Source organism: Sus scrofa, chromosome 18, assembly GCF_000003025.6.
Source record: "Sus scrofa isolate TJ Tabasco breed Duroc chromosome 18, Sscrofa11.1, whole genome shotgun sequence".
NCBI classification, from domain to species: Eukaryota; Metazoa; Chordata; class Mammalia; order Artiodactyla; family Suidae; genus Sus; species Sus scrofa.
Genome location: NC_010460.4, coordinates 47,416,536 through 47,442,655, shown reverse-complemented (window position 1 = coordinate 47,442,655; position 26,120 = coordinate 47,416,536). Strand labels below are relative to the sequence as shown.

Below are 26,120 nucleotides of genomic sequence, written 5' to 3'. Positions count from 1 at the left end.
ACCTGGAGTTCCCGTCGTGGCGCAGTGGTTAACGAATCCGACTAGGAACCATGAGGTTGCGGGTTCGGTCCCTGCCCTTGCTCAGTGGGTTAACGATCCGGCGTTGCCGTGAGCTGTGGTGTAGGTTGCAGACGTGGCTCGGATCCTGCGTTGCTGTGCCTCTGGCGTAGGCCGGTGGCTACAGCTCCGACTCAACCCCTAGCCTGGGAACCTCCATATGCCGCGGGAGCGGCCCAAGAAATAGCAACAACAACAACAAAAGACAAAAAGACAAAAGACAAAAGACAAAAAAAAAAAAAAAATTAAAAAAAAAAAAAAGACATAACCTGATAATATTAAATGTTCGCACTCAAAAACTTAAAATAAGTAGCATCGGTGGTACAGTGGTGAGCATAGCTGCCTTTCAAAAACTTAAAATAGCAGTTAATAATAATAATAATAAGGAGTTCCCATCTTGGTGCAGAGGAAAGGAATTCAACTAGGAACCGTGAGGTTGCAGGTTCGACTCCTGGCCTCACTCAGTGGGTTAAGGATCCGGCATTGCCGTGAGCTGTGGTGTAGGTTGCAGACACAGCTCAGATCCCACGTTGCTGTGGCTGTGAGGTAGGCAAGCAGCAACAGCTCTGATTAGACCCCTAGCCTGGGAAGCTCCATGTGCCGCAGGGTGTGGTCCTAAAAAGACAAAAGACAACTAATAATAATAATAATAATTAATAATAATAATTAATTAATTAATGAAAAGAAAGACTTGATAGGATGTGAGAATAATTTTTGATATGAAAGGAGAGATCTTAAAATCCAAGTAGATTTTTAAACACCAACTATGAGGAATTTGTGTAGCTAAAAGATAACAGAAGCGAAGCAGAGAAAGTCAGAGGTCCTAAAATCGGTACCTTGGGCTGACGTGTGGGGACTGCCATTCCCAGTGTTCGGGGCGCCTGGGAGCTGCCCCAGAAAAGTACACTGGCATCGAGCTTCAGGGCTCTGGGGCAGCCATTTCCACTCATTCTTATTCCTTGAAAGCAACAATGGCTTTTCCTGTGCTGGGAAAGCTAGCCTGAGTCACTGTGCACAGCAGGATAAAATATGGAAAACAGAAAATTGCTAAAAGAGGAACCAGATCACCGAGACAACCACATCAATTCAAGACTCCAGAAAGCCATTTTGGAAGGTGTGAGCTAGAGGAATCTTATCACTCCTCCTCAAAGACAAGGTACAGCATGTAAGCCTTCCGGAACTTTGTGAGATCAATTTTAAAACATTCATTTTATTCCTCAGGTCTGAAGTGGGTCTCTTGTAAACAGCATATGCATGGGTCATGTTTTTGTATCCATTCAGCCAGTCTCTGTCTTTTGGCTGAAGCGTTTAATCCATTTACAGTCAATGTAAATATGGGTAAGTCCTACTGTACAGCGCACGGAACCATACCCAGTCTCTTGGGATAGAACATGATGGAAGAGAGTATATGAGGAAAAGAATGTACATACAGGCATCACTGGGTCACTTTGCTGTACAGCAGAAATTGACACAATACTATCAATCGACTACATTTTAAAAAATGTGCATTTTAAAAGGCTTGTGGCTTTGGTTTCCCTTCCCAAATGCAAATAGCCTCAAGTATACACACTGAGCAGAAATTCACAAAACCGTAAATGGTTCACCTCCTGTTTACCGATGTAATAGCTTGTCAAATAAATTAATGTAATGAGGTGATAATTTAAAAGGTGAGTGCTTCCTGGAAACAGGCACCTAACCCTGCAGACTGCCATGGTGATTGGCAGCGAGCCACTCTCTGGTCGGTCTGGGTGACTGGGTCATGGTGCCTGGGCCCTGCTTCTGCAAAGGTGCAGATTCAGCAGACAGGCCCCCTGGCGAGCACACTTCTTTGCCCAGGCCTGAAACGAAGGCCCTCATGGGGAAGGTTGGGGTGCTCAGTCCTGCGGGGACCCAGTTTAGATCTGGGCTAAAGTGACTGAGAAGGTCTCTTGGCGACAGTGCACACGCAAGAGGAGTTTCTTGCTCAACCATTGGCACGTATCTTAGAAGTGGTAAGAGGCCAACCTGCCCTGCAGAGAGAGGGTGCCGCCCTCATCAGAAGTGGGGGGCCATCAGCTTGAGGCATGTGAAGGTGGAGGCCTGGCCTCACCTGATGGATTCCAGCATCTACTCTTCCCAAGGACTGAAGGCATTGTGTCGCAATTTTGTTTCTTTGTGGATAAAGGAGCGAGATGAGTTAAGATAAAACATTAGAAACTCCTTTAAAAGACGCACACTCCCTTGCCTTGTATTTGACATCATTTTTTTAAATGCACTTGCCTGATGCACTTGTTAATGAAAAACTGAGCCCACCTGAGGCAGACACAGATCCCTAAAAACAATCTCAACCTTCATCACCCTTTTCCGCTGATATTTTTCCGAATAATCCACCTGTATTTTTTTGAACTTCCTCATTTTAAAAACATTCAAAGAATATCTTGGATAAAGATCCCAAGTCTTGAGAAAAGACACTTTGGGGGGCCGCACCCACAGCATGTGGAAGTTCCCGGGTGCCAGGGATGGGACCTGTGCCACAGCAGCAACCTGAGCCACTGCAGTGACAATGCCAGATCCTTAACCCGCTGCACAACAAGGGAACTTCAAGACATTTTCGGGGGGCCATGCCCACGGCATGCGAAGACCCCAGACCAGGGACTGAACCCACATCCCAGCAGGAACCAGAGCTGCAGGAGTGACAAGGCCACATCCTTAACCACCGAGCCACTAGGGAACGCCAAGAAAAGACATTTTTAGTGTATTAACTGACCAAGACATTTCAATTGTAATATTTTTCCCTCTCAGAGGGTACAGCTGTAATTTCAAAAAAAAAAAAATCATAGGAAAAGAAAACAGCCACCAAGAAAGAGGAAAGAGGTTCTCAGGGAGCAAAAGAAGCTGGCAGGAACTGGGTCACCATAGGTTGGAGAAAGTTAGGTTTTTGCAAAAGAAATAGGAGAAAATGTGTATCTCTACACTTCCCACTCCAGTAATACCAGGAGAAAGGGGTGACTCCTGGGAAGAAAAAGGGGTAAAGAGATGCAAAGGGAAGGAGAGTTCTAGGGGGAAGAGCAGTGGAAAATGCAGCTGGCAGCAGACTTTTGGGGAAACCTGGGGACCCCGCGGTAGCAGTGCTGATGGGATCGAATGCCCCTCCCAGGGAGGCAGGAGGCCTTAGGGGACAGAGGGCATGGGGGGGGGCATGGCGACGTTAGCGGAGGAGAACCTTACCCACCTCTGCCAGACCGTCACCCGACTTGGCAGCAGCAGGGGGCTCGAGGAGCAGAGACTCAGCATGGATTCTGCATAAGCGTTCTTTAAGGTCTGTGTTTTGTGCTAGGGCCTGGAACACGTTAAAAATAGCGGGGGCTCATTAATAAATGGATGTTTCAGAAAAGCACAGCCATGGACCCGGTGCGGGGAGCCCTGAGAGAGCACTTCCTGGGCTTTTTTTCCCGAATGGCAGCCAAGGGGATGCTGGTTCTGAGAAGCCTGGCAATTAGAAGACAGGAAACACTGGACACGGACGCCCTTCTCACGGCTCATTTCCAGGGATGGAAGGAGGGCTTGGTGAGGCTTTCCTTTCCGTGGAAACGGACACCACAAACACCTGCAGCTCTTCTTACTAGTGACGTTTCAGCCCCTCCTCCTTCTCAGCTGCCTTTCCTCTCTTTGACCAGCTCTCAAAGATTCCAAGCCTCAGCCCCCACCGCCCCTCCTTCAGTAAAAATGCTGCTCCTACCTCCAAATGATTGGACATATTTTAATGTTATTTAATCATCACAGTAGTTGAACTGGATCTTAGAAAACGTGTGGAGAATTAAGATTTTGTGACTTTGTGGAGGATTGATTTTACAGTGTAGATACCAGTTATTTTATATTCATTTTTGTGTGTGTGTGTTTTTTTTTTTTTCTTTTTAGGGATACACTTGCAGCATATGGAAGTTCCCAGGCTAGAGGTCAAATTGAAACTACAACTGCCAGCCTCGGCCACAGCCACAGCAATGAGGGATCCAAGCCAACCTACACCCCCAGCTCACGACAACACCAGATCCCTGACCCAGTGAGCGAGGCCAGGGATCAAACCCACATCCTCATGGGTACTAGCTGGATTTGTTTCCACTGGGCCACAATGGGAACTCCTATATTCATTCTTTATGACCAAGATATTTTATTTAGAAAGAAAAAAAAAAAAAAAGAGCTCACTTACCTGGAAAAAGGTTAAGGTCCTGGGCTCTGGGAAGGGGGGCTGTGACATGTAAGCATATGTGGACCTCTCTTATTTCTCCCTGGGCAGGTCTGATCCCCTAGCCCACCCTCCCAACTAGGAAGGTAAAGGAAGTTGCTCCTTTTGGGCTGCTGTGCCCAAAAGGATCTGTCTTTGGAAAGTTCGCCTGACTGTCCCCCACCCCCTACTCCCACCACTGGTTCCCCAGGTGCCTGCACACAGATCCAGCTGTCCCTGTCTTCCCGACTCTTCCAAGGAGCTCAGAGCCTTGCCCATTCGCCAGGGCCCGCAGGGTCTAGCTGCTGAGGGCACAGAAGGATGTCTGCCAATCCACTGCCTGGGTCTCAAACAAGAATGTTCTCTCTTCGTACCAACAGATGGAATAGATTATTTGGAAAATTTGGTGGGTCATTTAGGAAACTGAGTAAATGTTTCTTAAATCACACAACTCCATCTAACAATTTCTAAGGGGTACCCACTTTGGCCAGTTATGTCGCTGGTATCTTAGTGTAAGTGACAAGAATCACAGTCTCGCCTGAAAAATGTGCTCTTTCAGCAACTTCTCTTTCCTTTGCAAGCCACAGGCAGGAGACAGAAAAACACAAAGACTGCAAGACTGCACGTACAGATTCATTCTGATAGCCCTGAGATAACTGTAAAAATTTTATTTTTAAACAGCAAGTCCTGCAGCTAATCAGGAATCCAAGACCAAAAGGAAAGAAATAGAATGATTATTCCATTGTATCTTAAGATTCTGAGAGCCTTCTCATGGGTAGGAAAGAATTCCTCAGGGAAGGTAATGACTTTGGCTTAGAAGACCACGGCCAAATGGGTCTCACGGCTTCTACCAGACGTCAGATTAACAAAATGAGGTCCAGGAGTTCCCATCATGGCTCAGTGGTTAACGAACCCAACTAGCATCCATGAGGACACTGGTTCTATCCTTGGCCTCGCTCAGTGGGTTAAGGATCCAGCGTTGCTGTGAGCTGTGGTGTAGGTCACGGATGCGGCTTGGATCCCACGTTGCTGTGGCTCCGGCGCAGGCTGGCGGCTGCAGCCCAGACTGAACCCCGAGCCTGGGAACCTCCATATGCTGCAGGTGCAGCCCTAAAAAGACAAAAAAAAAAAAAAAAAAAAAGGAGTTCCAGCCTCCACGGGAGGAGGGCAGGGGAGAGGAAGACCGCAGCGAAAGGGACTTTGAGGAGCCCACCAGAGGGACCTTCTCAATGCGCCAACGGCCAACTTCCTGGGAACGATCTAAAAAAAAAATGCTTTTTACCTCTAACAAACTTAAAAAAAAAACAGAACCCCCATGCTTCTCTCTAACCAAAGCAGCGCCCTGCGTGGGGCCGACTGTCCAGCCAAAGAAGGGTGTTTCTACCTCTGGGTCAACAGCATTAAGACTCTAACCCTGGAGTTCCCATCGTGGCGCAGTGGTTAACGAATCCGACTGGGAACCATGAGGTTGCGGGTTCGGTCCCTGCCCTTGCTCAGTGGGTTAACGATCCGGCGTTGCTGTGAGCTGTGGTGTAGGTCGCAGACGCGGCTCGGATCCCACGTTGCTGTGGCTCTGGCGTAAGCTGTAAGCTGGTGGCTACAGCTCCGATTCGACCCCTAGCCTGGGAACCTCCATATGCCGCAAGAGTGGCTCAAGAAAAAGAAAAAAAAAAAAAAAAAAAAAAAAAAAAAAAAGACTCTAACCCTGGAGTAGATCCACGTTATTTTCCCTTCTTTCCAAGATAACATACCGGGAACGTTCAGCTGAGTGAGCACACCGCGAGTGTCTTCCACCACGTACTGCTTGTCATGTGTTCATCATTCATGTGACGCCCAGAGCATCACGTAACTTTTCTCAGCAACATGATGAGTAGACACCACGGAGGGAGGGGTGTTTTCTCTCACCAGCTGAGCTGGCTTCTGAAAACAAGATCCTAAAATTCATCTCCCTACCTGACCCTATCTAGAAAGTGCAGCATCTCTTCAGATGGTCATTTCGCACGTGTGCCCACACTCTCTCTGTCTTTTCGCCATCAGGGTTCCAAAGTACAAGGCAAGAGTGGGAGCAAATACATATGTGATTTGAAAAGTTCTCCAGCTTTTTGACAGCTGACAGTGTGAATGAGCAGACAAAGTCAGCTCTTCAAAGTAGCGTTCTAAGGACACTGCACGTCAATGGAGCCCCGCTCTTCTGAGGAATAAACTGGCATCCATGAAAAAAAGGAGAGTGAATGACAGGATAGGTGACTGGAAAACATGTGAGTGAGTCTTCTGTCTTTTTGAAGGCACAACGATTACCTAACACTCCTTATGACGCATCTCTTTGTGCCCGGGAGGGGGCGGGGGTGGCAGGGAGGAGCTGAATGTTTGGTCCTGGCAAATCAAATCAAGCCACCTTCCTGTCTCTGAAGGAGACGTGCTGTAAATACATAAATAGGATCAGTACTGGGCAGCAGAGAATCTAAGAATGTGGATTCAAAATTTCACTCTGCTGCCTGGACCTGTCATGTGGAAAGTCAATCCAAGCTTGTGACGTCTAAGGTATGGGAATCTGCAACCTGTCAGCTTTAGTAAGCATTAACAAACAAACGTCTGTAAGACGAGAGCACACACACACACACAACAAAAGCTTTACAGAAACAGAGAACTCAGGATAAGTCAGAGGAAACCAAACAGAATATTTAATGCTCAGTGATGCACTAGCTACTAAGATTTGGGGTAGGCTCAGCTTGGGTGTTAAGAATAAGCAGATCTGATGAAAGGTTAGGAGACAATTTGGAGAAGGTGTTTGGTTTTCTCATGAATTTTCAACACAACCATGGAGATGGAAAATATAAAAAGGTGATGAGGGAGTTCCCATTGTGGCTCAGTGGGTTAAGAACGCCTAGTATCCATGAAGATGCGGGTTCAAGCCCTGGCCTCGTTCAGTGGATTAAGGATCTGGCATTGCTGCAAGTTGTGGTGTAGGTCAAAGATGTGGCTTGGATCTGGCGTGGCTGTGACTGTGGTGTAGGCTGGCAGCTGCAGCTGCGATTCAACCCCTAGCCTGGGAACTTCCATATGCCACGGGTGCGGCCCTTACAGAAAAGAAAAAAGTTGATGCGCCTGGGTATGCCGTCAGGCATCTCTGTGACACAGACATGTAACTTACGGATGACAGAGCGTGCTTCAGCCCAAGGACCTGGGCAGAGGGGGAGGCGGAGACATCCTGCTCCATCAGCTGCTTCAGTCTCTCTCTCTCCGATGATATGGTATTAAAAGCTGACCTTAAAGTGAAGTACACTATAAAGATAGAATCATTATAAAAAGGAATAATGGAAGGGGCATAATTAAAAATACAACACAGAGAGATGTAGTTCCTATAAAAGAACTCAGAAAAGTAACAGCCATGAATGTTTTGAGTCCAGCGAATGTACACCTACATATATTTTAAACAATACAACCAGAATGCACAACACTAAGAGTAAACTCTAAGGTAAACAAACCATGGCCTCCAGGAGAGAATGATGTTTCAGTGCAGGCTTATTGATGGTTAACAAAGGGACCATTATGGTGGGATGCTGACAGTAGGGGAGGGTTATGTATGTGTGTTGGGGGGAAGTGGGTATGGGAACTTTCCACTTCGTGCTCAATTTGCTGTGAATCTGAAACTACTCTAAAACATAAGGTCTCTAAAGAATTTAAAAACCACACACATTTGCCAATTCTCGTCTCTACCCACCATAAAATTCCATGATTTTATGACTTATCATCAAGATATTTTGATACTTTAAAGGCCGACACTTCTTAATTATCAATATTTAGTTTTGTTTGTATCCCTACAGACTGGAAATGTTTGAAAACAGAACTGATCAGGTGTCAGAGGGAAAAGAGTAATGATGCAGAGGAGAAACTAACTAGCACCCTAACTAGGTATCCAAAATTATTCCCCAGTGACAGTCAGATGGCCATTGTGTACCTTGGGACTTTGTGTGGTACCCTGAAAGAGATACACTGCTGCTTCTGCTGTACACCAGCCAGGGAAGGGCCATCTGATTCCGATCAGGAGGAAACATCAGGAAACCCCCAAATGAGAACAATCCTATGTTTAAAAATTGGCCTCCATCCATCAATAGCATCAGTTTCATCAAAGGGAAAGAAAGATTTCAGAACTGTTCCCAATGAAAAGAGACTACAGAGGCATGACAATTAAATGCCATTTGTGACCAGATCAAACTGCAGGGAAAAAGAGCTTATAAGGGATGTTACCAGGATAATTGACAACCTTTGAATGTGGAAGGCAAAATAGGTAAAAATACCGTTTCGATGCAAAATTTCCTCAATTTCATACTAAACTGCGGTTAAGTAACAGAATCTCCCTATTCTTAGGAAATATACACTATAGTATAAAGGCATTAAAAAAAAGAGAATAGATATAGAATATGATTCCTATTCCCACGTGGATCAGAAAAATAAATGCACATATGTTTCTGCGTGTGTGTGTGTGTGTGTGTGTGTGTGTGTGTGTGTGTGTGTGTGTGTAGAAAGAGATAAATGCAGGAAAATATTAAAAACGGTGAATTTGAGTAAAGGACCTATGAGAGTTCCATGCATTATTCTTGCAACTTGTCTATAAGTTTGAACTGATTTCCAAAGAAGGTGTTACCTTCCATCTTCCTTGTTAGTTAGTCTTTGGAGCTGCCTGACCTCAAATTCCCCACCTCTCCACGTGACTTTCAGGACTTCACTTTAGTGAGCTTTTGGTACAATGAGAGCTCAGAGCTATTAGGCACTTGGATGCCTGACCTGAAGTTTTAAAAACCATTCACAGGTACAGCAAAAAATGTACCAAGTTTTGACCATCTAATGCACAAGTTGCTTCCTAGAGATAAGACAACCGTCGTCTGAATTACTGACCATGGAGATCACATTTGAATAGCATGTCTCCAACCTCCTTAAGTCTATTCTGTTTTAGAAGGGCAGGGAGAAGAGCAGGAAGAGACGAAGACACACTGCCCCAGTGGCCTGGCATATCACTGAATCCCCTGGGGCTGCCTTTTTAGAGGCTCTGCTATTCTGGAGTGGCCGATTCAGTGTCCCAGAAACTGAATGAGCATGGCTGACTTACTCCACTCACAGCCTCATGGACAAGTGACCCTCTCAGGGTGCGTCTGAACGTGTCTGAGGTTGTGGTGTTGAGCAACAGACTTAGAGGAAATTTACAAAGTCACAGGACAAATAGGCAATTTGTTTAAATGCACACACAAATTAGGGTGCTTCTGTAGAGAAAGGACAGGGTCAAGGGTCAACAGGTACCCAATTTTCTAATCATGTCTATGGAACACACTCAGCTCTTTGATTTAAATAGTGCAATTAAGCCAGATAACAGGCACCAAGCACAACAGAGCCAGCCATAGTGTGGGCTCTAACATCAGCCCTGGACTCTTCCCAGCGCCATCACTTCTTCACTGTAGGACTTAGGACAAGTATATGATGTACCTGGACCCAAGTTTCCTCATTTGTAAATAGGGATCATATTAGCATTTACTTCATAAGATTGTTATGGGGATTGAATTAGATAATGTAGGTAAAGCACGTAACCCCATGCCTCGCATATGATAAATAATAAATGTGACGCAATATTAGTAATGATGGTGATGAAAGAAACATGAGGATGAAAGTGGTGACGACGGCAGCCTTCTGATATACGGACGGCAGTATTAGGAGGATACCTGAGTCTCTTGCTGGGACATTTACAAATAAATAAACACAGGGTGGCGGTTCTATGAATGTGCGATTGGCCAGAATCTATGGAGCAGCAGAAGCCATGGAAGCTCTTAGCTAGACAGCAACAGTTGACTCACGAACTGCATTTTATGCTCTATTAGCTGAGCACCCCCAGCAACTTCACGGGATTCCCATGCCCACCTGAGTGGGTCCCTGGGGAAAAACCTCTTCGCTGTCATTTTTGGGGGTTAGTTTCCTTACCATGTTTTTCTAACTTGAGTTATAACTGACATACATTATATTGGTTTCAGGGATACAACCGAATGATTCAATATTTATATACATTTTGAAACAATCGCTTCACAAAGTCTAGTTAACATCCATTTCTTTACAGAGTTACATTTGTTTTCTCACCGTCATAGCTATTGCTCTATATGAAATAAACACAGCACTCAGCTGGCTGCCGCTTTACCACATCAATTCCTCTGACTTTCAGAGATGCCTGCAGTAAAGCAAGGCATTCAACCAAAGTAGGTTACTAGTCAAAATTTTAAATCAGCAGACCATACGCAGTTTGGCTCAACATGCACAGCTGAAAAGACTACTGTGGGCATAAAGTAAGCAGAAAATAACTCACACAGTCACTATACTGAATTTTAAGGCGTTAAGTGCTTTTTAAACCACCTGACAAAGGAGTTCAGAGGACCAGACCCCAGGCACTAAATGTCTTAAGTGACTGTTTAGGTGCCACTCAGAGGGCATTAAAATAGTCGTCCACGGTGGCCTAATGATCCAGCACACAGAGCAGTGGTTAGCTGCTGCTCACAGGAGACCATGTACATTTTAATCACTAAAGACACAGGATCCCAGAGGGCAGGAAGATTCTTGGTGACAGAAGTGTTTTCTTAATTTCAAACATGATGCTAGAGGAAAATTTAAAGCTTAAAAAACAGAAAGATCTAGGAGTTCCCATCGTGGCTCAGTGGTTAATAAATCTGACTAGGAACTATGAGGTTGAGGGTTTGATCCCTGGCCTTGCTCAGTGGGTTAGGGATCCGGTGTTGCCGTGAGCTGTGGTGTAGGTCACAGACGTGGCTCGGATCCTGCGTTGCTGTGGCTCTGGCATAGGCCGGTGGCTACAGCTCCAATTGGACCCCTAGCCTGGGAACTCCATATGCCGCGGGAGCGGCCCTAGAAAAGGCAGAAAGACAAAACAAACAAACAAAAAGCCACAGAAAGATCTACATGAGTGTATCACATCCATGGACATCTTCTGATCATAAACAAAACCATAGAGACCCTCTGAGATGCTCAGAGCTACAAAAAGCTACACGTCTTGGAGCACCCGCGGTCTCCTAAAAAAGCCGTCTACCCTGGCTTCAGATTCTTCTCAGGGTTAGCACGTCCCTCCTGTTCCCAAGCTGACCTTCGCCTCAGTGTCTTGTTGGTGAACAGAACTACTGGCTGACAACAGAACCACTTGCTGTTTCATGGAGCGTCTGCCTATCGAAAGCCAGTGATGGCATCTCTTTCCCAGGCTGTCTTCAGCCACTTCTCAGACCCCCTTTCAGTACTAAGAGAGGGGGTCACAGGCTGAGCTTTGGACAGAACACAACGCCGTAAGCATCATGTAACTGACGTCACCACCACCTTCCCATTTCCACAGGCTTCCAGGCCACAGGCTTCCAGGCCTGGTGGTTTTGGTTTTTGTCTTATTTTGTTTTGTTTAATCCCCAGATCGTTCTTGTATTGACTTAGATGGTGAGAGTCAAGCTGGCCTCTTTGGAAGGGGAGTGGCACCTGTACTCATAACCTGCCTGCAGTCTCTTATTTAAGATGCTCCTTTTCTAGCAGTTTCCCTGCACCAGAAAAGAATAAGCTCTCGAGGGAGTTCCCTGGTGATGCACTGGGTTAAGGATCCAGTGTCATCACTGCTGTGGCATGGGTTTGATTCCCGGCCCAGGAACTGTCCCACGCTGAGGGCACAGGCAAACAGCGAAAAGAATAAGCTCCTGAGGAAAGTCATGATGAATGCCACAGCCACTAGTCTGTGGAGACAGTGGGGGACCAGGGAGAAACATTTTATAATAAAGGAAATGTGAACTGAAATCCTAGAATCCTGCCTCTGTTACCTAGTTACTATGTAGATTTTTTTTTTTATCCTTTTTATGGCTGGATTTGCAGTCCCCAGGTCAGGGGTCAAATCAGAGCTGCAGCTGCGAGCCTACACCACAGCCACAGCAACACTGGATCTGAGCCACATCTGTGATCTACGCTGCAGCTTGTGGCAATGGCAGATCCTTAAGCCACTGAGCGAGGCCAGGGATTGAACCTTCATCCCCATCGGTCCTGCTGAGCCACACTGGGAACTCCCAGGTACTGTTTAGATTTTGGACAAATCCTTGGTTTCCACGTCTGTACGTGTGATAACGCCCGTATCTCAAGAGGGCTTTAAGGAAAGTGAGAAAACAAACTATTCTCTAGCACCCAAAACACAGGAGGAATCAGGATTCTTCTTTCCTTCTTGCTAATGAAAACTACATTTTTGTGAGTTTTCTTTAAAATGTTAACATCTAGAATATGTAAGGTGATCTGATTTGTAGTCTGCTTCCTTTCACTCTCCAACTTCACAGGTTGCCCATGGTTTTCAAACACTTCCGAGCCCATTTGTTACCCAAACAGTTCTTTCACTTAGATACAGTAAGTAGGTCACTTGTTTAACAGTCCTGCTGATTTACTGATAATTGACATGACTACAATTGCTGGACAGATTTTTATGCTGAATTCTACATCGTGTTTAATAAATCATCTGGCTTTTCTTTGGGTCACGTACATCTTTTAACTTTTAATCTATAAAAGGGATGTCACTGTGATTACACTTGGCTTTTCTTTTTTTTCCATTTTTTTTAAAGGCCACACCCATGGCCTATGGAGGTTCCCAGGCTAGGAGTCCAATCAGAGCTGCAGCTGCTGGCCTACGCCACAGCCCCAGAAACACCAGATCTGAGCTGCAGCTGCTGGCCTACGCCACAGCCCCAGAAACACCAGATCTGAGCTGCAGCTTCTGGCCTACACCACAGCCCCAGAAACACCAGATCTGAGCTGCATCTGTGACCTACACCACAGCCCATGGCAATGCCAGATCCTTAACCCAGTGAGCCAGGCCAGGGATCAAATCCGCGTCCTCATGGATACTAGTGGGATTCATTTCCACTCAGCCATGACGGGACCTCCTATACTTGGATTTTTATTCAATGCTTTCATAAGCTCAAAACAGTTCAAAAAATAACTGCTCAATTAAAACGCAACATGGGAAAAGAGTAAAGGAACGAAAGAATAGCATATCCTTTAACGGAGTTTAGTCCTGTTCTATGTTTAGCCTTTACATTTGTAAATGAAGATTTCTCTCACTGCACATACCTTCCACAGGTTGCAGAAGTACTGCAAAATCTCATTTTGCGCCCTTCCAAGGCAGAATGTGAATATCCACTTTTATTTGGAGGATGCTGACCCCAGTCCTGTACTACTCCTGGCTTTCTCGCCCTCACCCTGCTCACCAAATGTGGCCATTTCTGCTTCTATTACGAATAGAACATTCTCTCATAAAAACCTCTTTGTAACAAGCAGCAGCATGGCAGTTCCTGCTGTAGCTCAGCAGGTTAAGGATCTAGCATTCCCACTGCAGTGGTCTGGGTGGCTGCTGTGGTGCAGGTTTGTTCCCTGGCTTGGGAACTTCCACATGCCACGTGTATAGGCAAAAAGAAAAAAGAAGCGTTAGCAGCATGAGGAGTTCCCACTGTGACTCAGCAGTAACGAACCCAGCTAGTACCCATAAAGACGAAGGTTTGATCCCTGGCCTCCAGCAGTGGGTTAAGGATCCGGCGTTGCCCTGAGCTGTGGTATAGTCATGGAGTCAACTTGGATCTGATGTGACTGTGGTGTAGGCTGTAGCTATAGCTCCGATTCGACCCCTTGCCTGGGAACTTCCATATGCCACAGGTATGTCTCTAAAGAGACATAAATAAATGAATAAAGCAGCATGATTTATATTCAGTGGAAAACAATTACAGAATTTGAGAGCCCAAAGAGTCAAAAAAACTGCTCAAGGACATTTAACAGACGAGGCAGCTGAGGCCCACAGAAGTTAACTGGGGAGGTCGAAGTCCCACAGCTAGTCAGTGATGGAGGTGGCCTAGAATGAATGCCTGTTTTCAGACTTAACTGGAATAGAGGATTAGCTCCAAAAAGGATTATTCACAATGTGTGCTGACGTGGGTTTCTCAGGAACTTCAGTCCCGAAGTGAGAAGAGCTGATAGCCATTTGGAGAGAAGGGAGGACAATTCCCCTAATGTCACTGAAAATTTGAAGATCATGGAGTTAAACAAAGCTAACAGGCTTCTCTGCTACAGGACTTCTCAGGGCCTTTAATATTTACTGTTTCTCATATAAATGAAAAACAGTGTTTTCGAAATATTTTAAATCGTGGAATTCTTCTGTTTTTTTTTTTTTAACCATTTTATAGGTAAAATGTTCCATGAGATGTATTTTGGGATTTGTTTTTGTTTGTTTGTTTGTTTTTCTGTCTTTTGTCCTTTTTTTTAGGGCCGTACCCGAGGCATATGGAGGTTCTCAGGCTAGGGGTCGAATCAGAGCTGTAGCTGCTGGCCTATGACACAGCCACAGCAACACCAGATCTGAGCCAAGTCTGCGACCTACACCACAGCTCACAGCAACTCGGGATCCTTAACCCACTGAGCGAGGCCAGGGATCGAACCTGCAACCTCATGGTTCCTAGGCAGATTCATTTCCGCTGCGCCACGACGGGAACTCCTATTTTCTGACTTGTAAAAACTAATATATGTGAGGCAAGTCACTTAATACTTTTGGATTTTAGTAGATTTTGTTCCACATAGGCACAAAGCCAGACACATGAACTATTGAGAATTAGTTCACTGATACACCCTAAAAATCAAATTTATAGTCTATAATACACAATAAGACTTTTTAAGATAGGTGGATATTGGTTGCCTACCATTTGACCCAACTTCTACGAAACAAGGAAAATTCAGACGCATTTAACAAGTTGAACAAAAGTAGGTTCTCAGACTACTGACAACGTCAATGGAATTTCTGCCTTGCATTCAGCTGCGCCAGAATCACGGTCAATTGATTAGTGATGCAGCTGAGAAAGTACAATAAAAACTGTCAGTAACGAAATCAGGCTTACACAGGAAGAATGGGCAAGGTGCTTCAGAAGTTTGAATGGAAGTAAGAAAGTAGGCAAGGTCACAGGACCCAGGGCGAATCTGAGACCTGTCTTCACTCTGAGAGGCCTCTGAGTTCCAGCTGGTGTAAAAGAGACTCCCTGAGATGGTTCAGTCTCTGTACGTGCACTTTAAAACCCCAGGAATGAAACAAAGCTGGCTGGGCTCCCTGTGGAATTTGCGGTTTGCAAGCCCTCAGTGGGTGGGGGGTGGGGGGGCTGGAGTTGAATAGGTGCTCCCGGACCCCCTCTCAGAGCACAAATCTTGACCTCATCCAGGCATGTGGCAGTCCTGCAGCCAGCTGGTCTCCACAAAGCCCGAAAGCCCAGCAGCCGGCTGAGGCCCCTTACAGGCTTTGCACAAGGCCGAGCCCTCTGCAGGATGGGATCAGTGGGTCAACCCAATATAGCAACCTCTGTCCTACTGAGGAAGCAGCTTCTTCAAGGCAGGGAAAATCAGGACAATTCCCTTCTGCAGGGAGGCACTAACTTCTCATTTTTAAAAGGACAGTTCATATTATTAAAAGGTCATGGCTTGTGCAGGAATATCATCCCATAAAACCCAAAATGAAACAACCTAACTACAAGTGGTCCATTAATACAGAGAACACAGGAGGGCATGTGGGAAGAGCTTTAAAAGCGTGGGGCAGGTATTCTGACGCTGGATCATACACCAGCACCGCAGACGTGGACAAAGTTCTAATGGTCACTTGGGGAGTTCCCATCATGGCTCAGTGGAAACCAATCTGACTAGCATCCATGAGGATGCAGGTTTGATTCCTGGCCTTGCTCAGTGGATTAAGGATCCGGCGTTGCCGTGAGCTGTGGTGTAGGTTGCAGACACAACTTGGATCCCATGTTGCTGAGGCTGTGGCGTAGGCTGGATGCTGCAGCTCCAATTTGACCCCTAGCCTGGGAAACTCCATATGCCGTGGGTGTGGCCCTAAAAAGACAAAAGACGAAGAAAAAAAGTACATGTGAAGTGCCCATTAGCAAATACCTGGCATGACACTGTATGTTCGATATAAGGTAAATGTCATTTTTGTTATAGCTGTTGAGTATTCTATTATGTGATTACATTCATTAAACAAAATCCAATTCTTCTATTATTGGGCATTTAGATTATTTCTAATTAAAAAAAAAAACAAAACCTTTCTAGGGAGTTCCTGTCATGGTACAGCGGAAACAAATCTGACTAGGAACCATGAGGTTGCAGGTTTGATCCCTGGCCTCGCTCAGTGGGTTAAGGATCCAGCATTGCCCTGAGCTGTGGTGTAGGTCACAGACAGGGCTCAGATCCGGCATTGCTGCGGCTGTGGCATATGCCGGCAGCAACAGCTCTGATTAGACCCCTAGCCCGAGAACTTCCATGTGCCACGGATGCAACCCTAAAAAGACAAAAGACAAAAACCAACCAACCAAACAAACAACAACAAAAGAAAAACACCTCTCTATTTTGAAATTTTATAGACTCATAGGAAGTCGCAAGAACATTACAGAGAAGCCCTGGGGACCCTCCATCCAGGTCCCCATAATGGTCACTTTGGTACAAGATCAAACCAGAGACATTGACAATGGTATAACCTATGCTCTTATTCAGATTTCATGGTTTGACAGGCTCTCACTTGTAAATATGTGTATACATATCACTCAACACAATTTTGTCATATGTCTAGATTTGAGGAACCACCACCAGAATCAGGATACAGAGCTTTCCATCACCACCAAGATTCCTCTTACTACCCTTTTATAATCACACCCATATTTTCCCTCCTTTCTTCCTCCTTGTCCCTGCCTTCTCGCAACCACTAATCACTTCTCTATCTCTATAATGATATCACTTCAAAAGTGTTCATTAGTGTAATCATATACTATGAAACCTTTTGAGATTGGCTAGTTTCAGTCAGCATAATGCCCTTGAGAGCCCTTCCATTGTGGTGTGTATCCATAGTTCATTCCTTTTCAGTGCTATGTAGTACTCCACTGTATGGATGTACCACATTTTGTTTAACCATTTATCTGCTGAAGGACACTTGGATTGTTCCAGTCTTTGGTTAGCCTAAATAAACCTGCTCTGAACATTTGTGTGTAGATTTTTGTGCAGACTTAAGTTTTGTCTCTCTGGAATAAATGCCCAGGAATGTAAACATTGGGTTGTATGGTAAGTACAAGTTTGGTTTTATATCAAACTGCCAAACTATTACCATCTTGCATTGCAACCAACAATATATGAGACATCCAGTTCCTCCATAACCTCATCAGCTGTCAACATATTTTTTTTTAATTTTAGCTATTCTAATAGGTGTTAATGTCTCATCATTGTTTTGATTTGCATTTTCCTAATGATGTTGAAAATCTATTTCTCATTTTTGATATGATAAGCAATGCTACAGTGGATATCTTTGGATAATTCTGAAATTAATTCCTACAAATGAATTCTTCAAAGTGGAACTGCTGGATAGGCAGAATGAAAAACAGCTGAAACATAATGTCATATGGTCCTCCAGAAAAGTACCAGTTTCTGCTCTCAGTAGCAGCATATGAATCGTTCAGCCTTTAACTGATACCTAGGGCTCTTACTTCCTCCCCAGAGAGTTAAAAAGAAACTTTTTGCCAACACAACCCTGCTACCAGGGAAATAAAATAAAATAAAAACTAGATTGCCTGAAATCCTAACAGAGCAGAAAATGAACCAACTAAAGATTCTCTCTCCAAGGACAGCCCACATTCAGACAAGCATTTAACAGTTTCATCAACCGCATTAGGAAGAAAGAAAACTCATTTACCTTTATGGGCAATATGACACAGATCTTCCTGCATTTTAGAAAACTCTGATGAGGTTTCAGAGCCATCCGAATAATTCTTCTCTTCTCCAAAATCTAGTGTTGACAAATTAGGGTTGGAGGAATGTAGTCTTACCGGGCCAGGAAAAGGCTTAGGGACCTGAAGGGACACCAAAGGGAGATATTTCTTTTTAGATGTAAATTGCTTAGAATATTTACTTGTTTCTAAGATTGGAAAGTAGTAAAAGAGGAATGTTATGTAGAAAAGCCTTTCTGTTGCGTGATAACTTATATGAAATATAAACAAAAACTCAGGAAAACATTTTCCGTGGCAACTTTCCCTGGCTTCTTGCAAAATAAAAATGGGTGAGAAATCATAACATCCTTTGGAAGATGATGGCAGCATTAAAGCTACAGGTTGAAAATGATATCTAAAGTGGCCAGGTGCTGTCTCATTTATATTCACTTCTTTCCTCCTGGCAATAATCTTTCAGGATCTAGGCTGTTAATAGTTAATGGGGTAGGTTTAAAAATGTCCTCTTGGAATTCCCGTCATGGTGCAGCAGAAACAAATCCAACTAGGAACCAAGAGGTTGTGGGTTTGATCCTTGGCCTCCCTCAGGGGGTTAAGGATCTGGTGTTGCCGTGAACTGTGGTATAGGTCGCAGATGTGGCTCGGTTCCTGAGTTGCTGTGGCTGTGGCTGGCAATTACAGCTCAGATTAGACCCCTAGCCTGGGAACCTCCATATGCCACAGGTATGGCCCTAAAAAGACAAAGACAAAAAAAAAAAAAAAAGTCCTCTTTATTTGCACCTGCTGGTTCTACAAAACAAACCTACTTCTGACATGTTTGTCCACGAACCATTCTTTGCTTTGAAAGTGTTCAACTTCAATCCATAAAGTGCTTTGGACCAGAGTTATATGAGAGTATAACAGCTGATTTATCTGTAAGTTTCTGATTTATTTTGACCCCAGTAATGCTGCAATTTAACATGACCCAAAGAGCAGCAAATCGTGGCTTCTGGGTTAGCTGTGCACGGGGAAAGTCAGGGGCTAGCGTGAAGCAGTGAACTTCTGATGGGGGATTGGAAGGTTGGAGACAAAAGGCAAAAAAGAGTCTGTACAAAGTCCTGTCCCCAGAGACTCCAGCCAAGAGGCTCAGAGGGATGGCGAAACCACTGAGCTTCCGTGGAAGAGATAGGTCCACACAACCGCAGCAGCCACAGAACAAGGTGTACACCCAGTGGGGAAGCGAGCAGGCAGGCTAAGCATTAAGAAGGGGAAACCAAACCCTAGAAAGGGCTGCAGCCCCCCCCCCAACTTCATGCCATTTTCCCCTCTAATCAATATCCATGATGTGCTTATTTTAGTAGCCAGAAAATCTACGTGATTGAACTCCTGTCTCTGCACAGAGTGTTTGAGAGAATAACCACAGAGTGTTCACTTGTCTACTCTTCTATTCCCGTCCAAGTGGCCCCCAGCAGGGGGCGTGCAGAGCGGGGTCCGTGAGGAGACCAGTCTGTTGGGGGAAGCATCGGTTACCTGAAGCGTTCCTTTAGCATCTTTGCCAATAGCTCTGGACCGCCACCTCCTGTGTGACCTTTTTTCTTTTTTGGGACTTTCAAAAGCTCCACCCTTTGTTTCAAAACAGGAGAGAAAGCAGACAGTAAGGGCCACCAAACCCATGGGGAAGACCCCGAACCCATGGGGAAGACCCCACCAAAGTGGCCACCTCCATCCCTTCGAATGTGGCGGAAGCAACCAACCCGGCAATGTCCCACTGTTGGTGAAAGGCTGGAGGGGGTGGGAGAGGAAAGCGGAAGAGCACCAGAGGGTAAACAGCAGCGGGGTGTGGCTAACCTGGATGGCATTGATAGCTGGCGCAGAATACGTCCGGTGCAGGACGTCCATGCTTTGCAGGAGCTGGCTCATCTCCACCAGGTAGGCATGACAGTGTGCCAGGTCTGTGGGGCAAAAGTGACAGGAGGACTGACATGCACTTATCTTCATTCAGGCTTCACTGTGCTAGTGCCAGCTACTTTTTTCATTTATCTGTATTTGTTTTTCCATCTGGCAGGATAGGAACTGTTACTTCCTTTTTTACAGGAGAGACAGTAGACCGTTGTGGTTCAGGGCACAGACCTGGAGAATCAGGTTGCCTCAGGCTGAATGCACTTAATGAAGTGTGAATCCCGGGCAAATTATTTGTCTGTGTCTTAATTTCCTCATTTGGAAAATGGGGATAATTACCTACCTCGCTTACAGGATAGCTGTGAGTTAAATGAGTTGATAAATGCAGAATATTTTTAGAGTACCCAGCATAGTGTAAGCAGGAAATAAATCAGCCATCATCCTCATCCGCATCCCCCCGGCATCAGCGTTATTTCTCATCTTGCAGTAACAGGCTAACACTATTCAATCATAAGGACCAAGCTACACGAATAGAAATTAGATGAATGAAACTGAAATGAAGGGTGTATCGCTAAGGATAACGCTGTTGACCGTGGACCTGATAAGGACCAGGATGATCCTATGCAGACTGACCTGAGGGGACCTACGAGCATCCTCAGACCAGCTTCTGGGTCCTAAACTCAAAGCTAGTTCTCATTGGGGTTAGGGTTAGGGTTGGCTTTTTCTGATGGTGGCTTTTTTCTGCTGATAAATCAAGGTCGTGGCTCTCCATCTTCGGTATCATCAGAGCCGCCTGCAGAACGTGCTAAACCGCAACTCACCAGACTCCACTCCTGCTCCACCATCCCTGTTTCTCATTCAGTCTTTCTGGGTCGAGGCTGAGAATCTGCATTTCTAATAGGTTCCCAGGCCGAGCCATGCAGCTGGTCCAGGGGCAATGGTTTGGGGACGACTACTGTCCCAAAATGTCACTCAGTGAAGCTCATATTTATTGGATGGACAACAGTCACATGGTCCCAGGGGTGATACTACCTGCATTCAGCTGGGGAAAATACAATTTTCATGGCTGCTACCAGGCATCTTTCTCTGGTAGTGGTTCTAAACCATGCCTAGACTTTACAGCATACCAGGAGCAAATAAATAAATACGTAAGTAAATACCTAAATAAATAAATAAAATATACGGGGGACATTTTTTTAAATTACCTACATCCAAGACCCATCCCCAGACAATTAAATTAGAAATTTCCAATCCCATAGGTGACTTTTTTGTTGTTGTTTCCCGGGTGATTCTTAGCTAATTAAGGTTGAGAACACTGAGCTTCCACATGGCAAGAGATCTCAACCCTGCTCCTTATCAGAATCACTTGGTTAACGACAGAAAACTAGCAATGCCGGAGCCCACACTCATTTAAAGAGATTCTTCGGGTGTCTCTGCATGTGAAAATCTCTCTTGGCGATTGGAATGCGCAGCCAGGCTAGAGAACACCTGTTCGGTGGGGACCCCCGTGTGGTTCACCTACTCACCCCTGGAACCGTGTTTTAAATTCTTGGCTGTGCATCGGGATCATTTTTGGCACTTAAAAAAAAAAAAAATACAGCAGACTACGCAGACCCCGCCCCTGGAGGCTCTGAGGTAGCCGGTCAGGCCGAACTCAGGCATCAGTGCTTAAACAACAGAAGAGGAAATCTGCCTGCACGCACACCCAGGAGAGGACTTGACACTCGGTAAAGAAAATGCCTTCCGTGGATCGTGCGTGCAGAACGTCGTAAGCAAAGTATGACAGGGAAGGCAGAAGGGTTCAAGTTCATCCGGGGTGGAAAGACCAAACCAGGGTCATCTACCAGCAGGGGTTTCGACAGAAAGAAGCAGGAGTTTTGAGTCACTGTACCTTTGGAGCACTTTTCCATGTCCTCTGAAGACTGTAACCACGAGGGAACGCGAGTCTCCCCACCGCAAGAAAAGGATACATTGCTTCCGGTTTGAAACGAATTCTGCTTCGATATGCTGCGCTGTTGCCCGGATGACAAAAAGCACATTGCAAATGAAAACAGAGCCCAGGGGGAACGCTTAAGGATAAAGGCTAACAGAGTGGGCTCCTTGCTAAAGGAACCCATCGGCTGGTAATGAGATCGAATCTTCCAGCAAAGAACTCTTCTGGATGGGCTGAGCACCCCCCCACCTCCCACTCCCCGCAGCTGTCACCCTGGGTGGCCAAGCAAGGCTGTGGGCCCTTGGACTGCCCTCCCTGATTATTCTTCCTATCAAGTGACAACCACACTGAAATGAGGACACACACGCTAGGAAAGATGTTGCAATTCTGTGTGGGGATCCATGCACGGTCCTGCATTTAACGACCAGAGAAGCAACCCAGAGTCAAAGGGATCAAGAGAAAGCTGCAACGTTTGGGGATATTAAATCCCTCCATACAGGCTGTGCTTCAGATAGGGTCTCAGCATCAATAGGCGCTCCCCTGGCCCTGGTTCAGGCCGAGTGGACACACAGATGAACCAGCTCAAGCTTGGCCTGTTCCTTCCTGCAGCCCTTTCCTTCCCCACATACAGCCCCCGAGAACGGACACCCCCTTCCTTCAGATGCGTCAGTGGCAAATCACTACCTTCCTACTTGAGACCGAGTCCAAGACCCCAGGTGCGGCGTCGGGGACGGCAGATGCTGGAAAGAGGTGACTGGCTTCATGCGGAAACATGGCGATTTCATTCTGACGGTACAGCCTGTGGTGGCGGAGTCTGGACACCCACTCATCGAAGACTTCTTCCGACTTCACCTGGATTGTGTCAGATTAAAGCAGACAAGCATGTCACTCCCTCTAAGGAACGATTCGTCATCACATCGAGGTTCCTCCTGGCACCTCTTCAGGCCGACAGGTGTAGAAATGTGGAAATGTCAGTGTATTGTCTTAGTTTACATGGAACAAGCCTGAGGAGGAGATGGAGAGTGAAAATGGCTTTTATAAACGATGTATTTAGCATTCTGTGAAAAAGCCCAATGGTTACGCTAATGTTAGGAAATATTAAACAATCAGCCATTTGAAATTTATCTTTATCTGTCTCTTAAAGTATTTCCAAATTCTCTTGTCTCAGTTTCTCCTGCCTGTCCCTGTTGAAAATAGGAGCACCATTAAAAAAAGAAAAAAAAAACCTGGGGCACAATCGTGGCTCAGGGGTAACGAATCTGACTAGTATCCATGAAAACACACAGGTTCAGTCCCTGGCCTTACTCGGTGGGTTAAAGATCGAGCGTTGCCATGAGCTGTGGTACAGATCGCAGATGCAGCTTGGATCCTGAGTTGTTGTGGCTGTGGCATAGGCCAGGAACTGCAGCTCTGATTCGACCCCTAGCCTGGGAACTTTGATATGCTGCAGGTACAGCCCTAAAAAAAGACAAGATGGAAACAAAAACAAAACTCTAGGAGTTCCTGCTGTGGCACAACAGGATCAGCAGCGTCTTGGGAGCACTGGGACGCAGGTTCAATCCCCAGCCTGGCACAGTGGGTTAGAGATCCAGCATTGCCTCAGCTGCACCTTAGAGGTTGCAACTGCAGCTTGGATCTGATTCCTGCCCAGGGAACTTCATATGCCTCGGGATGGCCAAAAAGAAAAAAAGAAAAAACTCATATTATTCACACTTTTTAGATCAATCTTCTCTGAACTGGAATGAATTAGTAAATTCTTCCTAAAATATTTAACATTGTTCATCTTCTCTGACAAAGAAGACACTGCTGAGGAATATATGTTAATGAGCACAAAGGTTATTTAAAGTAACATTTCTCCCACTTTTAGAGACAGAAAACAAAAACCTGACAAAGCATAATCAGTGATTTCCAGGATTTTTCTTATTTTTTTGTCCCTTTTTTTGTCTTTTTAGGGCCACACCCATGGCATATGGAGGTTCCCAGGCTAGGGGTATAATCACAGCTACAGCTGCCGGCCTACACCACAGCCACAGCAACACCAGATCCGAGCCACATCTGCAACCTACACCAAAGTTCGCGGTAGCACCGGATCCTTAACCCACTGAGCGAGGCCAGGGATAGAACCCCCAACCTCATGGTTCCTAGTTGGATTCGTTTCCCCTGTGCCACGATGGGAGTTCTGATTTCCAGGATTTTTCAAACACACATAAACTCTTCAACATTCTGAGTGATGATCAATGTCTAATTTTTATAAAGAATAATTTTTGTGTCTACTAACTTTTACTATAAAATATTTAACCCTCCTTCACTGTTAGTGGGAATGTAAACTGGTACAACCACTACGGAAAACAGTATAGACATACCATAGAAAACTATACATAGAACTACCATATGACCCAGCAATCCCACTCTTGGGCATGTATCTGGACAAAACTTTCTTTGAAAAAGATACATGCACCCGTATGTTCACTGCAGCACTACTCACCATAGCCAAGAAATTGGAAACCACCTAAATGTCCATCGACAGATGAATGGATTAAGAAGATGTGGTACATATACACAATGGAATACTACTCAGCCACAAAAAGAACAAAATAATGCCATCTGCAGTAACATGTATGGAACTAGAGACTCTCATACCAACTTTCTCTTATTTGTCAGAAAGAGAAAGACAAATATCCTATGCTATCACTTATATCTGGAATCTAATATACAGCACAAATGAACCTTTCCACAGAAAAGAAACTCATGGACTTGGAGAACAAACTTGTAGATGCCAAGAGGGAGGGGGTGGAAGTGGGATGGACTGGGAGTTTGGGGTTAATAGATGCATTTATAACTATTGCATTTGGAGTGGATACGCAATGAGGTCCTGCTGTATAGCACAGGGAACTCTATCTAGTCACTTGTGATGGAACATGATGGAGGATAATGTGAGAAAAAATGTATATTTATCTATGACTGGGTCACTTTGCCGTACAGTAGACACTGACAGAACACTGTAAACCAACTATAATGGAAAAAATAAAAATCATTAGAAAAAATAATAAAAAATATTTCAAATGTGCATAAAACTACAAAAAGACTATAACAAGCACCTATACAGCATAGCTATTTCTTAATAGTCAATATTTCTGTGTGTGTATGATGCTGTATTCCTATTTTAAAAATGAAAGATGATAGGTAGTTATATATATGAGAACAGACTCATGAAGTGGCAATTTAAAAGACCCCAAAAGGATGCATGGGAAGTTAACTCCCAAGAAGAAAAATCCAGGTCAATCCAGTTAAAATCTTTACTAATGCTGCTACTGAGAGCAAGGATGTGGAAATAAGCATCAGCAACATCCTATATTCGGGAAGTGTTTGATTGGCGCTTATGTTTGTTGTGTTGATTATAAGTACATATAAGACTTCAGAGTTCCCTGGTGGGGCATCAGGTGAAGGATTCCACATTGTTACTGCAGCAGCTTGGGTCACTGCTGTGGCATAGGTTTGATCCCCGGTCCAGGAACTTCCATATGCTGCAGGCGTGGCAAAAAAAAAGTTCATACAAGACTTAAAAGCTTTCCAGGTGGTACAGGATGTGTCGTTTATGGGTAGAAGCAATACAGATTTGCATCTATTTGTCTCCCCTAAATTATGTTCTTTAAAAGTATTTTATTTCCCAGATGTTGTTAACAGGCATTTTACAGGACTCTCTATCACCCTTTGCACTGATCTACTCTCAGAGGCCATTGAAAGTTAGTGCTCAGGAGTTGCCATTGTGGCTCAGCGGGTTACAAACCTGACTAGTATCGTGAGGATGTGGGTTCTATCCCTGGCTTCAATCAGTGAGTTAAGGATCCAGCATTGCAATGAGCTGTGGTGTAGGTTACAGATGTGGCTCAGATCCCCAATTGCTATGGTTATGGTGTAGGCCAGCAGGTAAAGCTCTGATTCAATCCCTAGCCTGGGAACTTCCATATGCGGCAGGTGCAGCACTAAAATGCAAAAACAAACAAACAAAAAAAACCAACCCAAAAAACAACAACAAAAAAAACAGTACTCAGAACATTCCTCTCGCTTCATTTTTAACTGGTTAAACAGGATTAGCAAACCCAACGAGCAACCATGAGGACGTGGGTTCAATCCCTGGCCTCACTCAGTGGGTTAAGGATCCGGCGTTGCCGTGAGCTGGGATGTAGGCCTAGAGGTTTAGCTCCGATTGGACCATGAGCCTGGGAACCTCCATATGCCAAGGGTGTGGCCCTAAAAAGACAAA

General features: G+C 45.1%; 1 protein-coding gene across 6 annotated transcripts in view; it reads right to left on the bottom strand.

Annotated features, from left to right (window-relative positions):
- OSBPL3 (oxysterol binding protein like 3) overlaps positions 1 to 26,120 on the bottom strand; it is a 192,946-nt gene that overhangs the window by 48,593 nt on the left and 118,233 nt on the right. For 5 of the 6 annotated variants that reach the window (XM_021079019.1, XM_021079018.1, XM_021079015.1 and 2 more), the window contains exons 6-12: positions 22,541 to 22,708; positions 21,815 to 21,935; positions 19,873 to 19,976; positions 19,555 to 19,647; positions 18,015 to 18,171; positions 7,410 to 7,540; positions 3,269 to 3,376 (exon numbers count right to left, since the gene is read on the bottom strand). In XM_021079019.1, coding sequence (XP_020934678.1) covers positions 3,269 to 3,376; positions 7,410 to 7,540; positions 18,015 to 18,171; positions 19,555 to 19,647; positions 19,873 to 19,976; positions 21,815 to 21,935; positions 22,541 to 22,708 — 882 coding nt within the window. The remainder of the gene's footprint in view (positions 1 to 3,268; positions 3,377 to 7,409; positions 7,541 to 18,014; positions 18,172 to 19,554; positions 19,648 to 19,872; positions 19,977 to 21,814; positions 21,936 to 22,540; positions 22,709 to 26,120) is intronic. The other variant, XM_021079020.1, reaches the window with a different exon arrangement.